The 15718-nt window shown below is 42.4% G+C and overlaps 1 protein-coding gene and 1 pseudogene across 2 annotated transcripts; one reads left to right on the top strand and one right to left on the bottom strand.

Annotated features, from left to right (window-relative positions):
• The first annotated feature begins 949 nt into the window (after positions 1–949).
• On the top strand, positions 950–5382 carry LOC132884733 (endonuclease domain-containing 1 protein-like). Of its 2 annotated transcripts, XM_060918628.1 has the most exons (5): positions 950–1078; positions 1127–1190; positions 1239–1302; positions 3898–4338; positions 4532–5382. In XM_060918628.1, exons 4-5 carry the CDS (start codon positions 4036–4038, stop codon positions 5093–5095), a joined length of 867 nt encoding a protein of 288 aa, XP_060774611.1. In that variant the 5' UTR covers positions 950–1078; positions 1127–1190; positions 1239–1302; positions 3898–4035; the 3' UTR covers positions 5096–5382. The 2 variants fall into 2 exon arrangements, with proteins under 2 accessions (XP_060774611.1, XP_060774612.1); XM_060918629.1 differs by having other exon boundaries at positions 950–1190; positions 3902–4338.
• A 10222-nt stretch (positions 5383–15604) lies between these two features.
• On the bottom strand, positions 15605–15718 carry LOC132885571 (U2 spliceosomal RNA; annotated as a pseudogene).

Raw genomic sequence — 15718 nt, 5'->3', positions numbered from 1 at the left:
ACAATCCCCACTCCATTCCTTCCCTGCTGGTTTGCTCCAATGAAAAGTAGCTTATAGCCACTTCCCAGTTCCTTTATGTTAAAATGGACTTAATGAGAGAAAAACACAACCTTTTAATTGACAACCCGATCCCAGCTGTAAAATATGGTGGAGGTTCTGTGATGTTTTGGGGCTGTTTTTCCTCCACAGGCCTGGAAACCTTGTTAGGGTCCATGGCATCATGGACTCCATGAAACACCAGGACATTTTAAATCAGAATCTGGCTCCTCTGCTGGGAAACTAAAACTGGGTCATCATTGAATCTTCCAATAGTCCAATGATCCGATGCCCAAATTAACACAAAAATGGTCCACTGAGCACAGATTCAATCTTCTGCCTTGGCCAGCTCAGTCCCCTGAGCTGAACCACAGTGAAAACCTGTGGGCTGAGCTGAAGAGGAGAGAGCACAAGAGAGGGTCGAGGACTCTGGATGATCTGGAGAGATTGGGTCAAGAGGAGATGCCCTGCTCTGGATCTCCAACTTTATAAAATGTTACAGGAGAGACTCAGGGCTGTTTTACTGGTCAAGGGGGCTGGACAAAGGGACTATTAAACGCAGGGGTGCCAATAATAGTGGCACATGTATTTTTGTTGAAAATTATTATTTATTGATGAGGGATTTATTTTCCTCTGAATAAATTCATATCTATTAAAGTTTGGATTTTTCTCATTTTTTCAGTGCGAGATGAAGCGACTTCACTAAAATGTGGATTTTTTTCTAATCTTTTTACTAATCTTTACAAGGGTGCCAATAATTGTGGAGGGCTGTGTGTAATTACTTGGACATTTGAGAGAGGAATTAGTGTGTACATGTGACAGGAAGGGTGTTCGTTTCTCCCTAACCATGACTTTGACTTTTTTAACCATGAAACAGCGACAGCAGTGTTATAAAAAGGAGAGGATCTGAGACAGGAGAGCGAGAGAGCAGACGCTCCTTCTGCAGGTAAAGATCTCTCTCTCTCTCTCTCTCTGAAGATCTCCTCCTGGCATCATCTCACATCATCTACTGAACTGCAACATCAAGGTCCAGCAGCTAGTGGTGAGGCTCTCTCTCTCTCTCTCTCTCTCTCTCTCTCTCTCTCTGAAGATCTCCTCCTGGCATCATCTCACATCATCTACTGAACTGCAACATCAAGGTCCAGCAGCTAGTGGTGAGACTCTCGCTCTCTCTCTCTCTCTCTCTCTCTCTCTCTCTGAAGATCTCCTCCTGGCATCATCTCACATCATCTACTGAACTGCAACATCAAGGTCCAGCAGCTAGTGGTGAGACTCTCGCTCTCTCTCTCTCTCTCTCTCTCTCTCCCTCTTTCTCTCACGCTCTCCCTCTCTCTCACACACACACAGACACACACACGTGCATATACACACTGTTCTCTCTCTCTAGCACTGCATGCTGGGAGTTTGGGTGTGTGAGTGATTGTGGAATGAATGGGAAAGTTTTCTGACTGATACTTTCTTTTTCTACTTCCCACTTGTTTCTTGGTGTAAGGTGAGAGGAGTTTAATTCATCATTTTGTGGTTATTGGTTGGGATTTCTGTATAGTGGTAGATTTTCCATGAAGTATGGCGTCCCCCCTCAATGAGGTCCCCCCCATCTATTAGACATGGGATTAGAGTGGTGGCTGACACTCGTTATACCGTTGAACAAATTCTCCTGGCTGTAGGAGAGCAAATCGGACACAAGAACATCACCTACGGCTCTTGGATGAATAAGGTCATGATGGCTTTTGTCTGCGAGGAGCGTCTAGTTCACCTGTTGGTGGAGAAAGGCCTGGTGTTAGATGATCAGTTTATTGTTGTCTCACCGTTATTTGTACCATCAACATGTATTACCGTGTCAGGTGTTCCCCCATTTATCCCGAATGAGCTCCTCGAAAAAGAACTGACCCGGTTCGGAAAGTTTGTCAGTGGTTTTAGGACAGTCCGTCTGGGGTGTAAAGACGCTAGACTGCAGCATGTCCAGTCCCTGTGGAGACAGGCTTTCATGTGTCTTAACAGCCCCTCACAAACCCTTGAGATGTCTTTTAATGTGAAATATGAAATTGGTTTCTCCACAGTGTATGCGAGCTCTGGCAATATGAAATGTTTTGAATGTGGTGATGTCGGACATAAGCGCTCATCCTGTCCGCACAGAGAGCAAACAGCGGTCGGTGGTGCAGGTGAGCCACAGCCTGAGGGGGACGCTCACAGCGGGACCCCGCAAATCACACAGCAGGTCTCAGGAGACACTGATACCTCTTGATCTGGTACGAAAAGAAAGATGACAACTGAGGAAAACATCTCTAATTATAATGATGTTGAGGAAACTGAGGCACAGCCTGGATGTCGTGGAGTTGGACAGACTAAAGCAGTGAGAGACAGTCAGACAGCTGAGGCTGAGGAACAGCTCAGTGCACGTCCCGGTTCTCTCAGACAGGCGCTTGGGGCCGAATCTGCGGCTCAACCAACTACAGTGCTTGACTTTCCATCCTTGCCTGTCTGTGCTGCAGTGGAGGAACAGGAGGAGGAAGAAGATGGAGCCATTCTGTCTTTTCAAACTCCAGTACTACAGGACTTCTCAGCATCATTAAAGAAGGCCTTGTATGCAGTTGCTGTGAAGGTTCTAAATAGAATATTACTAGCTGGTGTATGGGAGTCAAGGTGGTTGGGTGTGTTGGCACCAAGTTCATCACCCAAAAGTAGCTGCAGATTTCTATATAAACCCTCCATAGAGAAACGCACAGCAGATCTGCAGTGGAGCTGTGGCACATATACTGTAGATCCAACAGATATGTGGCACATATAGATCCAAGGATGGAGAGTCATTGCCATTTTCGTAATGATGAGGAGACACTGCAGCACTTGTGGCTCAGCTGTCCCAGACCGAGTCCCCTTTTTTCTGTGCTACAGCCGATACGCAGGGGGTTAGGAGAGGTTTTAGAAGATACATTGCTTGTCTTTGGTCCAGGGTACATAGCAGCACAACGCAGACATATCAATTTGGTTAACTTTCTGATAGGTCAGGCAAAAATGTGCATCTGTCTCAGTAGAAGGAACAAAATGAAAGGGACAGGGTCCACAGATGTTTCGAGGGCTTACAGCTGCTCGGCTGAAAGTTGAGTTTGTATATTATAAAATGATGTTGAATTTAGAAGCTTTTCTTTCTGTTTGGGGAGATGGAGAGGTTTTATACACGATAGTGAACCATTCCCTTTTCCTAATTTTTGAATCACAGTCTTGTATTTTTTTTTTTTTTTTGGTGGGGGGGTAATTTAATGTAATTATCATCCAACTATTAAAGGACTGGTTAAAGGTCAAGGTCTCTCTCTCTCTCTCTCTTGCCCTCTCTCTCTCTCACACACACACACACACACACACACACACACATGTGCATATACACACTGCTCTATCTCTCTCTCTCTCTCTCTCTCTTTCTCAGTTCTGTATGGATTGTAATCTTACACAGATAATTACTGCACAAAACGTCTTAAGTATTTGGGAAAATATTTATTTATTTATTTTTATACATTTATTTTAAAGAACAATGTAAGACATTAAGAAATGAATAATATTTAAATTAATTCTGTTGTATTTAGAATAATCTTCAGGTCAGTTGTCGTCCACAGAGGTTGTTAACTGAGAGACTCCACTTCTGATCACATGTGAACCGTGTTTATCTCGTGCTGTGATGCAGAAAGATCACCTGAAAACATCAAAACTGTCCGAGTTTAAAGAGATTTGATATGAAATGGAAGATTGGAGACGACAGTTTGTTTGTTTGTTTGTTTGTTTGTTTAAAACGATGATTAACAGATTGATGGACGGATTCAGATGATGAACTTGAGTTTTGATTGGTGTTTGTGTTCCTCTTGTCCTCAGGTAGATTTCTGCTCTCCATCATCACACACCCCTCACACTCCTCACACACACTCCTCACACACACCCTTCACACTCCTCATACACACTCCTCACACACACCCTTCACACTCCTCACACACTCCTCCACCGTGTATCAGGATGAAGCTCCTCGCTCTTGTGCTCCTGCTCGCCGCTTTCTCCTCACCGATCCTGACGGAGGTTGTGGGTTCTTTCCAACAATCCTGTCCTAACTTCTTCATCCGAAACCCAGCAAACCAAAATCAGATCATCGTCCCGACTGTCTTCTCTGGACGTCAGTATCAGAAGATTTGTCAGCGCTTGGAAAACAATTACAGATTTGCCACCGTGTATGACACCGTGAGGAGGATCCCTGTTTACTCGGCCTATACGTTCATCAAGTTCGTGAACACTGAACGTTTTGACTGGAAAATTGAACCTCAGGTCAGTCGGTGTGTTTAAATGTTACAGGACTGATTTATTAACATGTGGAGCATTTAAGTACACAGATAATATCAAGTAAATATGCAGCAGTTAAAAGCACACCACTAGTTTCATTTCTGTAAAATCAGATTCTTATGTTTTATTTATCATGAACAGTGTAATTCACTACTGTTTCATTTCTCCTCCTTAACAGCTTGAAGACATCCCTGAATATAAAGATATCAGATACATGATTGACTCCCCGACAGATCCCGGAGATATCTGGAACCAGGCTGTGGACTCAGATTATGTCGGTAGTGGTTATACTCGAGGTCATGTGTTTCCAAATAGCTATGCTGCTGATCAGGATCAAGCAAATTCCACCTTCACTTTAACCAACATAGCACCACAAACCCAAAACGACAACGGGCAGTGGGAAAGGCAAGTGGAGCAACAGATGCTTAGACACTTGAGAGATGATTGCAGGCTAGACCAAAATCACCCGGCGTACATTGTGACCGGGGTCGTTCCTGGGAATCAGTGGTTACCCATAACAAGAAATAATGACAGTGACCCAAACGGAATTAACATTCCCAGTCATTATTGGAGCGCTTTCTGTTGCACCAATAAAAAGAATATTAAAGAACGCGAATCGAAGGCCTACATTGCTGAGATGGGGACCTTTTCTGTCCGAGAGCCCTCCCTTGACAAACTGAATAGCCGACTCACTTCCTTGTATGGTCAGTCGTTCAGTGTGTTTCCAGGATTACACTGCTGAAATCTGTTTTTAATCTGATCGCTAGTATTTTGTTTAGCAGTCAGTTAAAAGCCAAATTGATTGCTAAGCTTCTTCTTAACCTGAAATTCTTTCTTTACATCGAAAAAAAGCATAAAAACCGTTTTGCTTAATGAATGCTGATTTTAAAGAAAAGGGAAAAAATGCTGCATTAATCCTGGTACTATTAAAGAAAATAAATAAATAAAGCTATGTCTCATCTGTCTGATGCATTTCTCAGTTAATCATCCTACAGATCTTTTAATAAAACTTCACTGTTTGCTGCAAAACTGGTCGTTTTGTCGCCTCATCATTTCACAAAGTTTTAAGGTGAAATGTCACCTGAGTTTTCAGCTCCTTTATAAAAATGCTGAGCTGTTTCACTGTTGTGAAATTTTCTCAGAAACCGTTATTCTGTGAGATTCTTCTGATTAGAGATTTTTTTTTCAGAATAGTGTGTTGTAATTGCAAGTTTTGCAAGCTTCTTGAAACTGGTTCAAGGTCACTTGATGTTTGTTGAGTTCAGGGGAAAGTGATCTGGTGGTTAAAGATGTTCGAACTTCAACTGTGTCAGGAATGAATAAGTGATGACGTTCAGGAACAGTTTATTTCAGAGTGGTATCACGGCTTTCTTCGCTCTTCTTTCTCTAATAAACGGTCTTCTCTGGTCACATGTTGTTGTGTATTAAAGCTGTTCCTGCTCCTTTCGGTGGAGATAAAGCACCAAGTCCTGACTTGAGGAATAAACTCACCTCAGTTTTGTCCACAGGTTTATTATAGACGCTGTGTTTTCTATCACTCATGTACAAGTCTGTTTATTCCTGTATATATTGTACTGCTCGGCCTCCATGTTGGTGTCAATACTAACGTTTACTGCATTAGGTAACATGAACCGAGGTTCAACTTCAACATGAAGAAACCATCAGTGACATTAAAGAATTAACAAATTATTAACAGATGGTTGTTTCAATGTTAATGTTAAAAAGACTAAAAAAAAACAAAAGGAGTGTCATTTTTTTTTCTCCACTAAAGTTACGCGTGTGCATGAGTTCTGGGCAAAAACACTGCAGCTGAAATAAAGCACACACCTGCTCTCATGCATCTCCTTTATTATTATTATTATTATTATTATTATTATTATTATCCATCCATCATGGGCGTAACGACCATAGGCACTGGGGGGGACATGTCCCCCCCAATATTGGGAAAGTACCAATCTGTCCCCCCCAATATTTGGCGTATTAAATCAATATGAGACAAATAATATGCCATCCTGAACCATGGCATTATAATGAATCCTTGTTATGTCCGATTTACTTTCAATTTAGGAAGCACAGAGAAACAAACAAACAAAAAAAAACCCTTTGCGACCACCCCCTATGATTGTGCACTTGGGTCAGCCCATGTGGTTCGTTGGTTTGAAAATCCACTCAGTCGGACTGTCAGGTAGGCTGCTGGTGGACACATTCAAATGGCGGTAGCCGCAAAGAAAAGGAAGGACCCATGGGCGTAAAAATGCGTATGGACGCGTCCATACCAATATTCAGCTGAGTTTAAAATGTCCATACCATTTTTGAATGGAGAAGCCGCGATGCGGGAAACGCTGAATAAAAACACCAAACGCGGTATCGCTTCCAGCTGATTTTCAGTTGTGAACCTCAAAGACGGCTGGCTATTGGTGGGGACAGCAGGTAAAAAAAGCTTTATGAAGCTTTGATTGGCCCACCTCCCGTTGCCTTGACGTTGCTATGGTTTTTGATTGGCCCACCTCCCGTTGCCTTGACGTTGCTATGGTTTTTTGTTGTCATTGGCTGTAAGCAGTAGCAAGCGGTAAAATCAGCATCCAGCTCGCTGCTACAGCAAAACAGCACACAGGCAGTGATGTCGGGCAATAAAAGAAAACGTAAGGAAGACATATGACATTTTTGTCATATGATCCTGTAACAGCAAGGAGTTTCTGTTTGCAATCTCTCTCTATGTCTGTCTCTCTCTCTCTCACACACACACACACACACACACACACTAATAAATGCTTGTAGGTAATGCTAAATGTTTACTTATATTTACTTTTTTCTTGCTCATTGTTTGCATGTATATGCTTATGTATATGCATGTGTATGTAACCTCTGCAATAAAATGTAAAAATGTGAAACAATTGTCACGTAACCCTTTCAACTTAATGAATAAACATTTTTGCAAAATGCACTACAACTACCAAAACTCTTCACACTTCTACCACCCATACCTACATTACTTCCAGATTCTGAAATTGCAGTAACTCAAAAGGAAGCACATGATGTTTCAAATGTGTGAAAATAGTAAAAGTTGTGTGAAAATGAAGCAGCAGCACATAATTTTGATTGATTGTGTTGTTGTATTTTGGGTAGGTCATCCACTACAGCGAAATTCACAGCAACTTCAATGTCCACTTTCTCTGTGTGATAATGTATTGCCCATATACATGCAGATGTTAGCCTAAGTCTAAGACTGAGTGTACCTGGTGCTAAAAATCAAAATAACACAAAGGAATGGACAACCAATCATTTGTACAGTGTAGGCCACATTTCGTGCGACAACCATGGCGCACTGGGGCGCTTGGCCAAATTATGTCCCCACCAATATCAACACCGTTTTTACGCCCTTGGAAGGACCAACGGGCTGACATTCGCCTTTTTTTCCAGACGAGTCACAGACATGATGAGTCTGTCACAGAGAGTCACAGGCATGATGGAGGAAGGGAACAGACAGAAACCTGCTCTGAAGATGAACTGGTAAAGAGCATTGTATTACGAGTCCTTAAAACAACTTTATTTTTAACCTCATCATAGGCTGCATGTCATCAGTAGGCTAGTAATAAGAGCATACTGTCCTTTAATTAAATGTAAATAAATTAAATAAAATTATCATTTTGGTCAGTCATTATAGAGGGATTTCACTGACGTCACCCGAAACCGGAAGTAAACAGACCCTGCGCCATATTGGAAGACCAACAAACTCGTGATTAGGGGGAAATAACGGCAGCGGTATGTGAACCCACGAGAATAAAGTGGAGTGGCAAACGACTTAAACAAACAAATCTGAGCTGTTTTATTTATGATTTATTGGCCCAACAGTAGACTTGAAAGAAACCTGTGTGAGACTTGGCAAAAAACTGGATATAATGGATAAGTCTGTGCATGATCTGCGGACACTTTGAGGTAAGCAAACGCAAGAAATTCAGATTTAAAACATGCTAAACTGGCCCCAAGTTGATAACTGTATGAGGAGCAAGCCTCCCAGACTTCTACAATTTAATAATAATAATAATAATTTTAGGATGGTTTGGGGCTTGCTCTCCCTCCTATTATATAAATAAAGCATAGTTGTTGTGTAGGCATAGATCATAAATACATATGTATAATTTGGATAAATTAACCTAAATTATGGATACCTTAATAATAGCAAAAAGTATTAATTTTTCAACTGAAAAGATATATTGTTAAAAGATAAATATCAACAAGATTACCTTGGCCATAACTATATGTAGGTTATTCTTAACAACAGCTGTAATATCATGAACCAAGCCACTAACAACATAATTGTAAGCCTGTAGCCCTTTGTAGGCCTTCAAGTCATCAGCAGTGTAGGCACTGGGTGTAAACAACAAATAGTTTACAATGTCTGGGTAGCAAACAGATGGCAGAATTGGTGTCAGGTCCTCCTTATGTTTCCATTCTCCCTTGCCCCGAGCCTTATCATATGGGTCAAACCCATCAATCACAGCCAGTTTCTCCACATACCGTGCCCTTTCTGCAGCTGGTAATGTACTCACATAACCAGACTTATCAGCCATTGTGTCACTTCACTCTCGCTCGTAGTTTGTTTTGTATGTATATACTTGAGGTCTTCCAATATGGCGTCCTAACAAAATCTCGCGGTACGGTGACGTCATGCGGTAGCCCTCTATTCTTGAACGCCTCCATATTTTTGGGCCATTTATTTAGATAAAGTCAATATATTTTCTACAAAGTTCTATGTTGTTTTGACCTATTAACCAGGGTAATGCTCCTTTCTATTGCTTTGGTAGCCATTTTTTTGTAGCAATTTGGCATTTCTGCATTTGTTTGAAATGTGTGTGTGTGTGTGTGTGTGTGTGTGTGTGTGTGTGTGTGTGTGTGTGTTTGTGTGTGTGTGTGACTAGCTCTGGTGTGACAGATTTTCATGCAATGTTTTACATGTTTTTTGTATGTTGTATTGCGTTACATGTTTTGCAGTTGCACATTCTGTTTTGTGTTTTGCCTGATACACAATAAAAAAAAAACAAGATATAAATGTTAACATGTTCATTGGTAATTGTATTCATCAAAACAATGTTCTAGATAAGCACATCTTTATCAATAGGCCCATATAAAAATTGCACGAAATGCACTTAAAAATATTTTGGGAAGGGCTCAAATTTGGACCCCCCCCAATATTTATACCATGGTTACGCCCTTGCCATCCATCCTCTATACCGCTTCTCCGTCAAGGTCGTGGAGGAAGCTGGAGCCGATTCCAGGTGAGAGACAGGGTTAATCATTCACACTCACAGAGTTGACCGAATCTGCATGTCTTTGGACTGTGGGAGGAAACCCATGCAGGCACAAGGATTACATGCAAACTCCACACAGAAGGGCCCCAGTCAACCACGAGGTTCAAACCCAGAACCTTCTTGCTGTGAGGTGACAGTACTAACCACTGCACCACCCATGTTACAGTTTATGTCAATGCCCCAAACCACTCCGTGGCCAGTCAGAGGGGCACAGTAAGAGTGAGAGTGAACGTCAGTCTGATGAAGCTCCTGCTGCACTCCTGCTATGACCTCAGATGCCTCGTCAAAGCAGAAGTGAAACCTCTCTGCTTTATTTTAGTAGAAATACACAGGTGATTTTTTTTAATCGTAATTTAAAAAATCATTTATTTCAAACTTCTAAAGCAGCATTCAAATGCAATAACTTTGCGGTGCAGACTTGTCACTTATCTATGCCAAGTCACATAAAATACTTTGTTTTGAAACAGATAAAAATAAATCCCAATTCCAACCAACGATTTCAATCTTCATGACTTTATTTATTAACTGATATGAGTACAATGATCGATGTTAATAATCCAGTTGTGATTTGTAATCATCTCCTGAATCAATATCCCAGCAACAATGACAGATGTCTGTCTCTGTGTTGGAAGGAAATAACTGACTGTTTGGATATGTCTGTGTGTCTGGGTGTGTGGACATAATAAAGAGAACAGATAAAGAAATCGAAAGACTGAAAATGAATTTATAAAATCATGACTGAGTGAAAACTGAATGAGACAAAACGAAAAGTCTGTCTTGAAATTGTGCTTCACCACCAGGAGATGGCAGCATCGAGAACCAGCTCCTCCTCATCACGACTCCACATGAGGGAGCAGCTCGATTGCTCCAGAAACACAGTCGGTCTCGCTCATGCTTAGCCACAACACACTCTGAGGCATTTTACATTCACGCTTACACTTATTTAAACCTATTTTACATATTTTCCCTCCCGGTGGTAACTCTCTTATCATGCAGATGCCTCCGACAGACCACGGGTCATGCAGATAGAAGCAGAAATGAGGATTTTGTTTCCTGTTTCTTGTATTTCATATCGTCAGACAAAGGAGAGTCTTGGGAATGAAGGAGTTTGAGCTCTTTACTGCAGATTTCCATACAGGAACATGCAAACTGACATAAATAGATACAGACAGTTACTTGTACACAGAGCAGAAGAGAAAAGGCTGGGCAGCATGGGAGCCATCATGGGTTCAAGTGAATCTCAGGACCAGGGCCTGCTTATTATCAGTCTTTGACAAAGCACACAGCAACAAGCCTTAAATACAAACACAAAATATAGCCACAAGCAGTGATGAAGGGCCTGAGCACCTCCGGTTCCGCGACCCATCACACATGGTCATCATACAACGCACACGCATCTGAGATGTGCGACAAAAGCCTGGGTATCTGATGTATGCACCACCAGTCATGAGTTTTTAGGCAATGAAGTCATTACTGTCCAGGTCCAGATGGTGGCGTTAGAACATAGACAGACTGTGTACGTGTACTGTAGATGACATTATGGTCAGTGTGTAAAGGATCCTGTGAAATGTGGACCTCATCATGTGATATACTCTGCACAACTCGGATTCTCTCCTGGTGTTCTCAGCATGCAGGTGAAATTGTGGATGCTTGTGATAAATCATGGAGCTGTGACTGTGTGGCTACTGTAGATGTGTGTGTGGTAAAGGGCAGGAGTTTCTGTGAATGGAGCTCATTAATTTAACAACTTACGGTATCTACATGATAATTTTGTTGTCACCTTTCGAAATACCTCTAAAATTGATGGGGTAATATGTAAGAATTTCTGTGGCACTTCAGGGAGTAAAAAGTGGAAATGTGTCAAAGTGTTTGCAAATCAGCATGGAGCTGTAACATGTGAGTGTGTAAGATATGACGTGAGCTTGCACATATCAGATGGGTTGATTTAGAGCAATAGGAACAGACAGTGTATTGTGTACGTAGGACATATTTGGTTGACGATTCTTGGGTTTCACGTGACGTCACATCTGCCTCATTAGTTATTCAAAACTTTAGCTGGTGGTCAACCAAAGCTCAGCTGACAAAGCGCTTGTACGGAGAAGGTGCACTGCTCACGTGAAAAATGCCTTCCGCTTGCGTTGTTTTAGGTTGTTCGAATCAATCAAACCTGATAAAAGTTTCTTCAGGGTTCCCCATGAACTAATGAAAAAAGGTGAATGAACACAGGATTTCACAAAAAGACATTGAGAAAGGTGGCTTTTGAACCTCTCACTGAAATCGAAGGGAGTTGAGTCAAAACATGCTCGAGTTTGCAGTGGCCGCCTGGTGAAAGGTTTGTATTTCCCTCTCAGCTCTGTCCTTAGTGTTTTCCAAGTACTTTTCTTGCTATGTGTCATTATTTTACGATACTTTTTTTAGTCACAAAACGCTAAAGTCCCCAGCTGTTTCTTTGTTTACTCTTCACTCGATGGCCGCCATACTGAAAACAACGTGTGTCTCGCTTTCTTTAACAGGGCGTCCTAGCAGTCTTTTCAATGACAACAGCATAGACAGGGCTCCAACACTGAAAATAGGTCATGATAAAGTCAAACAGCAGTCAGAGGAAGATAAAGAGCGTGAAGTAAGAGCAAAATCACGAGAGGAGACACGCAAACGTTCAGAGGGTGCTGAGGCTTTACTGCAGTTCCACAAGAAAATGAGATAGAATACAAAACAAATCAGCCACCAAAGCAAGTGCACGTGATCAAAACAACCACAAATAATAAAGTCCATATGCATGAAGGTCACAACAAAATTTTTACCCAGCCGTACAGTTACAATGATCTGCTCATCAGAAATCTCATCTCATCTCATTATCTGTAGCCGCTTTATCCTGTCCTACAGGGTCGCAGGCAAGCTGGAGCCTATCCCAGCTGACTACGGGTGAAAGGCGGGGTTCACCCTGGACAAGTCACCAGGTCATCACAGGGCTGACACATAGACACAGACAACCATTCACACTCACATTCACACCTACGGTCAATTTAGAGTCACCAGTTAACCTAACCTGCATGTCTTTGGACTGTGGGGGAAACCGGAGCACCCGGAGGAAACCCACGCAGACACGGGGAGAACATGCAAACTCCGCACAGAAAGGCCCTCGCCGGCCCCAGGGCTCGAACCCGGACCCTCTTGCTGTGAGGCGACAGCGCTAACCACTACACCACCGTGCCGCCCCTCATCAGAAATAGAAGAAATATTTACACTTACTCAAGCTGATCTTTGGCTGGATTGAGTCGAAGTAAGAAAAAAATGGCATCGCTCATCATCACTGATGCAGTTCTCAAGACTGAACCAAATCACGATATTATATACATATATATACACGCCAAGACCCGCAAAACTGGCAATTCACAGTTCATTTCTTCTCTCTCTTCCAGCGGGCTTCCCTTTGCTTGTGGTACGTTGCAGCTCTTCTATCGCAGTACGACTTGCAGATGGTCTTTGTAACCGCTCTCCATTTCTCTCTATTGAGTGCAGAGTGATTCTACGTACCCAACACACTTCCACTTTTCAGATCTTTTTTTAAAATGTCCTTAAACCTTAGTTTGGGACGGCCGACAGGTCACGATCCACTTGCTAGTTCAGAGAATAATAGTTGTTTTGGGACTCTGTTATCATCCATGCGGCAGAGGTGTCCCAGCCAGCGGAGACGACTCCTAACTAACTTGATTTCGATGTCTTCGACATTTGCGTGTCGGAGGACTTCCTCATTGCTTATAAAATCATCCCACTTGATCTTGAGAATGAGACATAGATGACGTTGTTGCAGAGAACGAAGCTCCCTAACTTCATGCTGATACAACCTCGATTCCAAAAAAGTTGGGACAAAGTACAAATTGTAAATAAAAACGGAATGCAATAATTTACAAATCTCAAAAACTGATATTGTATTCACAATAGAACATAGACAACATATCAAATGTCGAAAGTGAGACATTTTGAAATTTCATGCCAAATATTGGCTCATTTGAAATTTCATGACAGCAACACATCTCAAAAAAGTTGGGACAGGGGCAATAAGAGGCTGGAAAAGTTAAAGGGACAAAAAAGGAACAGCTGGAGGACCAAATTGCAACTCATTAGGTCAATTGGCAATAGGTCATTAACATGACTGGGTATAAAAAGAGCATCTTGGAGTGGCAGCGGCTCTCAGAAGTAAAGATGGGAAGAGGATCACCAATCCCCCCAATTCTGCGCCGACAAATAGTGGAGCAATATCAGAAAGGAGTTCGAGAGTGTAAAATTGCAAAGAGTTTGAACATATCATCATCTACAGTGCATAATATCATCAAAAGATTCAGAGAATCTGGAAGAATCTCTGTGCGTAAGGGTCAAGGCCGGAAAAGCATACTGGGTGCCCGTGATCTTCGGGCCCTTAGACGGCACTGCATCACATACAGGCATGCTTCTGAATTGGAAATCACAAAATGGGCTCAGGAATATTTCCAGAGAACATTATCTGTGAACACAATTCACCGTGCCATCCGCCGTTGCCAGCTAAAACTCTATAATTCAAAGAAGAAGCCGTATCTAAACACGATCCAGAAGCGCAGACGTCTTCTCTGGGCCAAGGCTCATTTAAAATGGACTGTGGCAAAGTGGGAAACTGTTCTGTGGTCAGACGAATCAAAATTTGAAGTTCTTTATGGAAATCAGGGACTCCGTGTCATTCGGACTAAAGAGGAGAAGGACGACCCAAGTTGTTATCAGCGCTCAGTTCAGAAGCCTGCATCTCTGATGGTATGGGGTTGCATTAGTGTGTGTGGCATGGGCAGCTTACACATCTGGAAAGACCCCATCAATGCTGAAAGGTATATCCAGGTTCTAGAGCAACATATGCTCCCATCCAGATGACGTCTCTTTCAGGGAAGACCTCGCATTTTCCAACATGACAATGCCAAACCACATACTGCATCAATTACAGCATCATGGTTGCGTAGAAGAAGGGTCCGGGTACTGAACTGGCCAGCCTGCAGTCCAGATCTTTCACCCATAGAAAACATTTGGCGCATCATAAAACGGAAGATACGACAAAAAAGACCTAAGACAGTTGAGCAACTAGAATCCTACATTAGACAAGAATGGGTTAACATTCCTATCCCTAAACTTGAGCAACTTGTCTCCTCAGTCCCCAGACGTTTACAGACTGTTGTAAAGAGAAAAGGGGATGTCTCACAGTGGTAAACATGGCGTTGTCCCAACTTTTTTGAGATGTGTTGTTGTCATGAAATTTAAAATTACCTAATTTTTCTCTTTAAATGATACATTTTCTCAGTTTAAACATTTGATATGTCATCTATGTTCTATTCTGAATAAAATATGGAATTTTGAAACTTCCACATCATTGCATTCCGTTTTTCTTTACAATTTGTACTTTGTCCCAACTTTTTTGGAATCGGGGTTGTTACATTACAGGCATTTAGCAAATGTTCTTATCCAGAGTGATGTACAACATACCCAGAGCAGCCTGAGTAGCAGTTGGGGGTTAGGTGTTTTGCTCAAGGGCACTTCAGCCATTCCTGCTTGTCCAGGGAATCAGACTGGCAAACTTTTGGTCCCAAAACTGCTTCTCTCATCATTCAGCCATAAGAAGAAACCTTTATTTATTTGTCACATGCACACTTCAAGCACAGTGAAATTCATCCTCTGCATTTAACCCATCTGAAGCAGTAAACACACGCACCCAGAGCAGAGGGCAGCCACTAGAGCGCCTGGGGAGCAGTCAGGGGTCAGGTGCCTCGCTCAAGGACGCCTCAGCCCAAGGCCACCCCACATTAACCTAACTGCATGTCTTTGGACTGTGGGGGAAATCGGAGCACCCGGAGGAAACCCACGCAGACACGGGGAGAACATGCAAACTCCACACAGAAAGGCACTCGCCGGCCACGGGGCTCGAACCCAGAACCTTCCTGCTGTGAAACGACCGTGTTAACCACTACACCACCGTGCCGCCCTAATTAAACTGATAAAAACAGATACTGCACTTGATCTTAACCAAAAGGCCAAGAAGCAAA

Source organism: Neoarius graeffei, chromosome 4 (genome assembly GCF_027579695.1).
Source record: "Neoarius graeffei isolate fNeoGra1 chromosome 4, fNeoGra1.pri, whole genome shotgun sequence".
Lineage (NCBI taxonomy): Eukaryota > Metazoa > Chordata > Actinopteri > Siluriformes > Ariidae > Neoarius > Neoarius graeffei.
Note: the sequence above shows the minus strand (reverse complement) of the source record. Positions and strands in the feature narration are given on the sequence as shown.

What these genes read in the sequence shown, in the direction of transcription:
- LOC132884733 (XM_060918628.1), top strand. Translation starts at nt 4,036, where the DNA reads ATGAAGCTCCTCGCTCTTGTGCTCCTGCTCGCCGCTTTCTCCTCACCG. An exon ending in ACTGGAAAATTGAACCTCAG is followed by an intron (nt 4,339 to 4,531) that starts GTCAGTCGGTGT and finishes CCTCCTTAACAG; the next exon opens with CTTGAAGACATCCCTGAATA.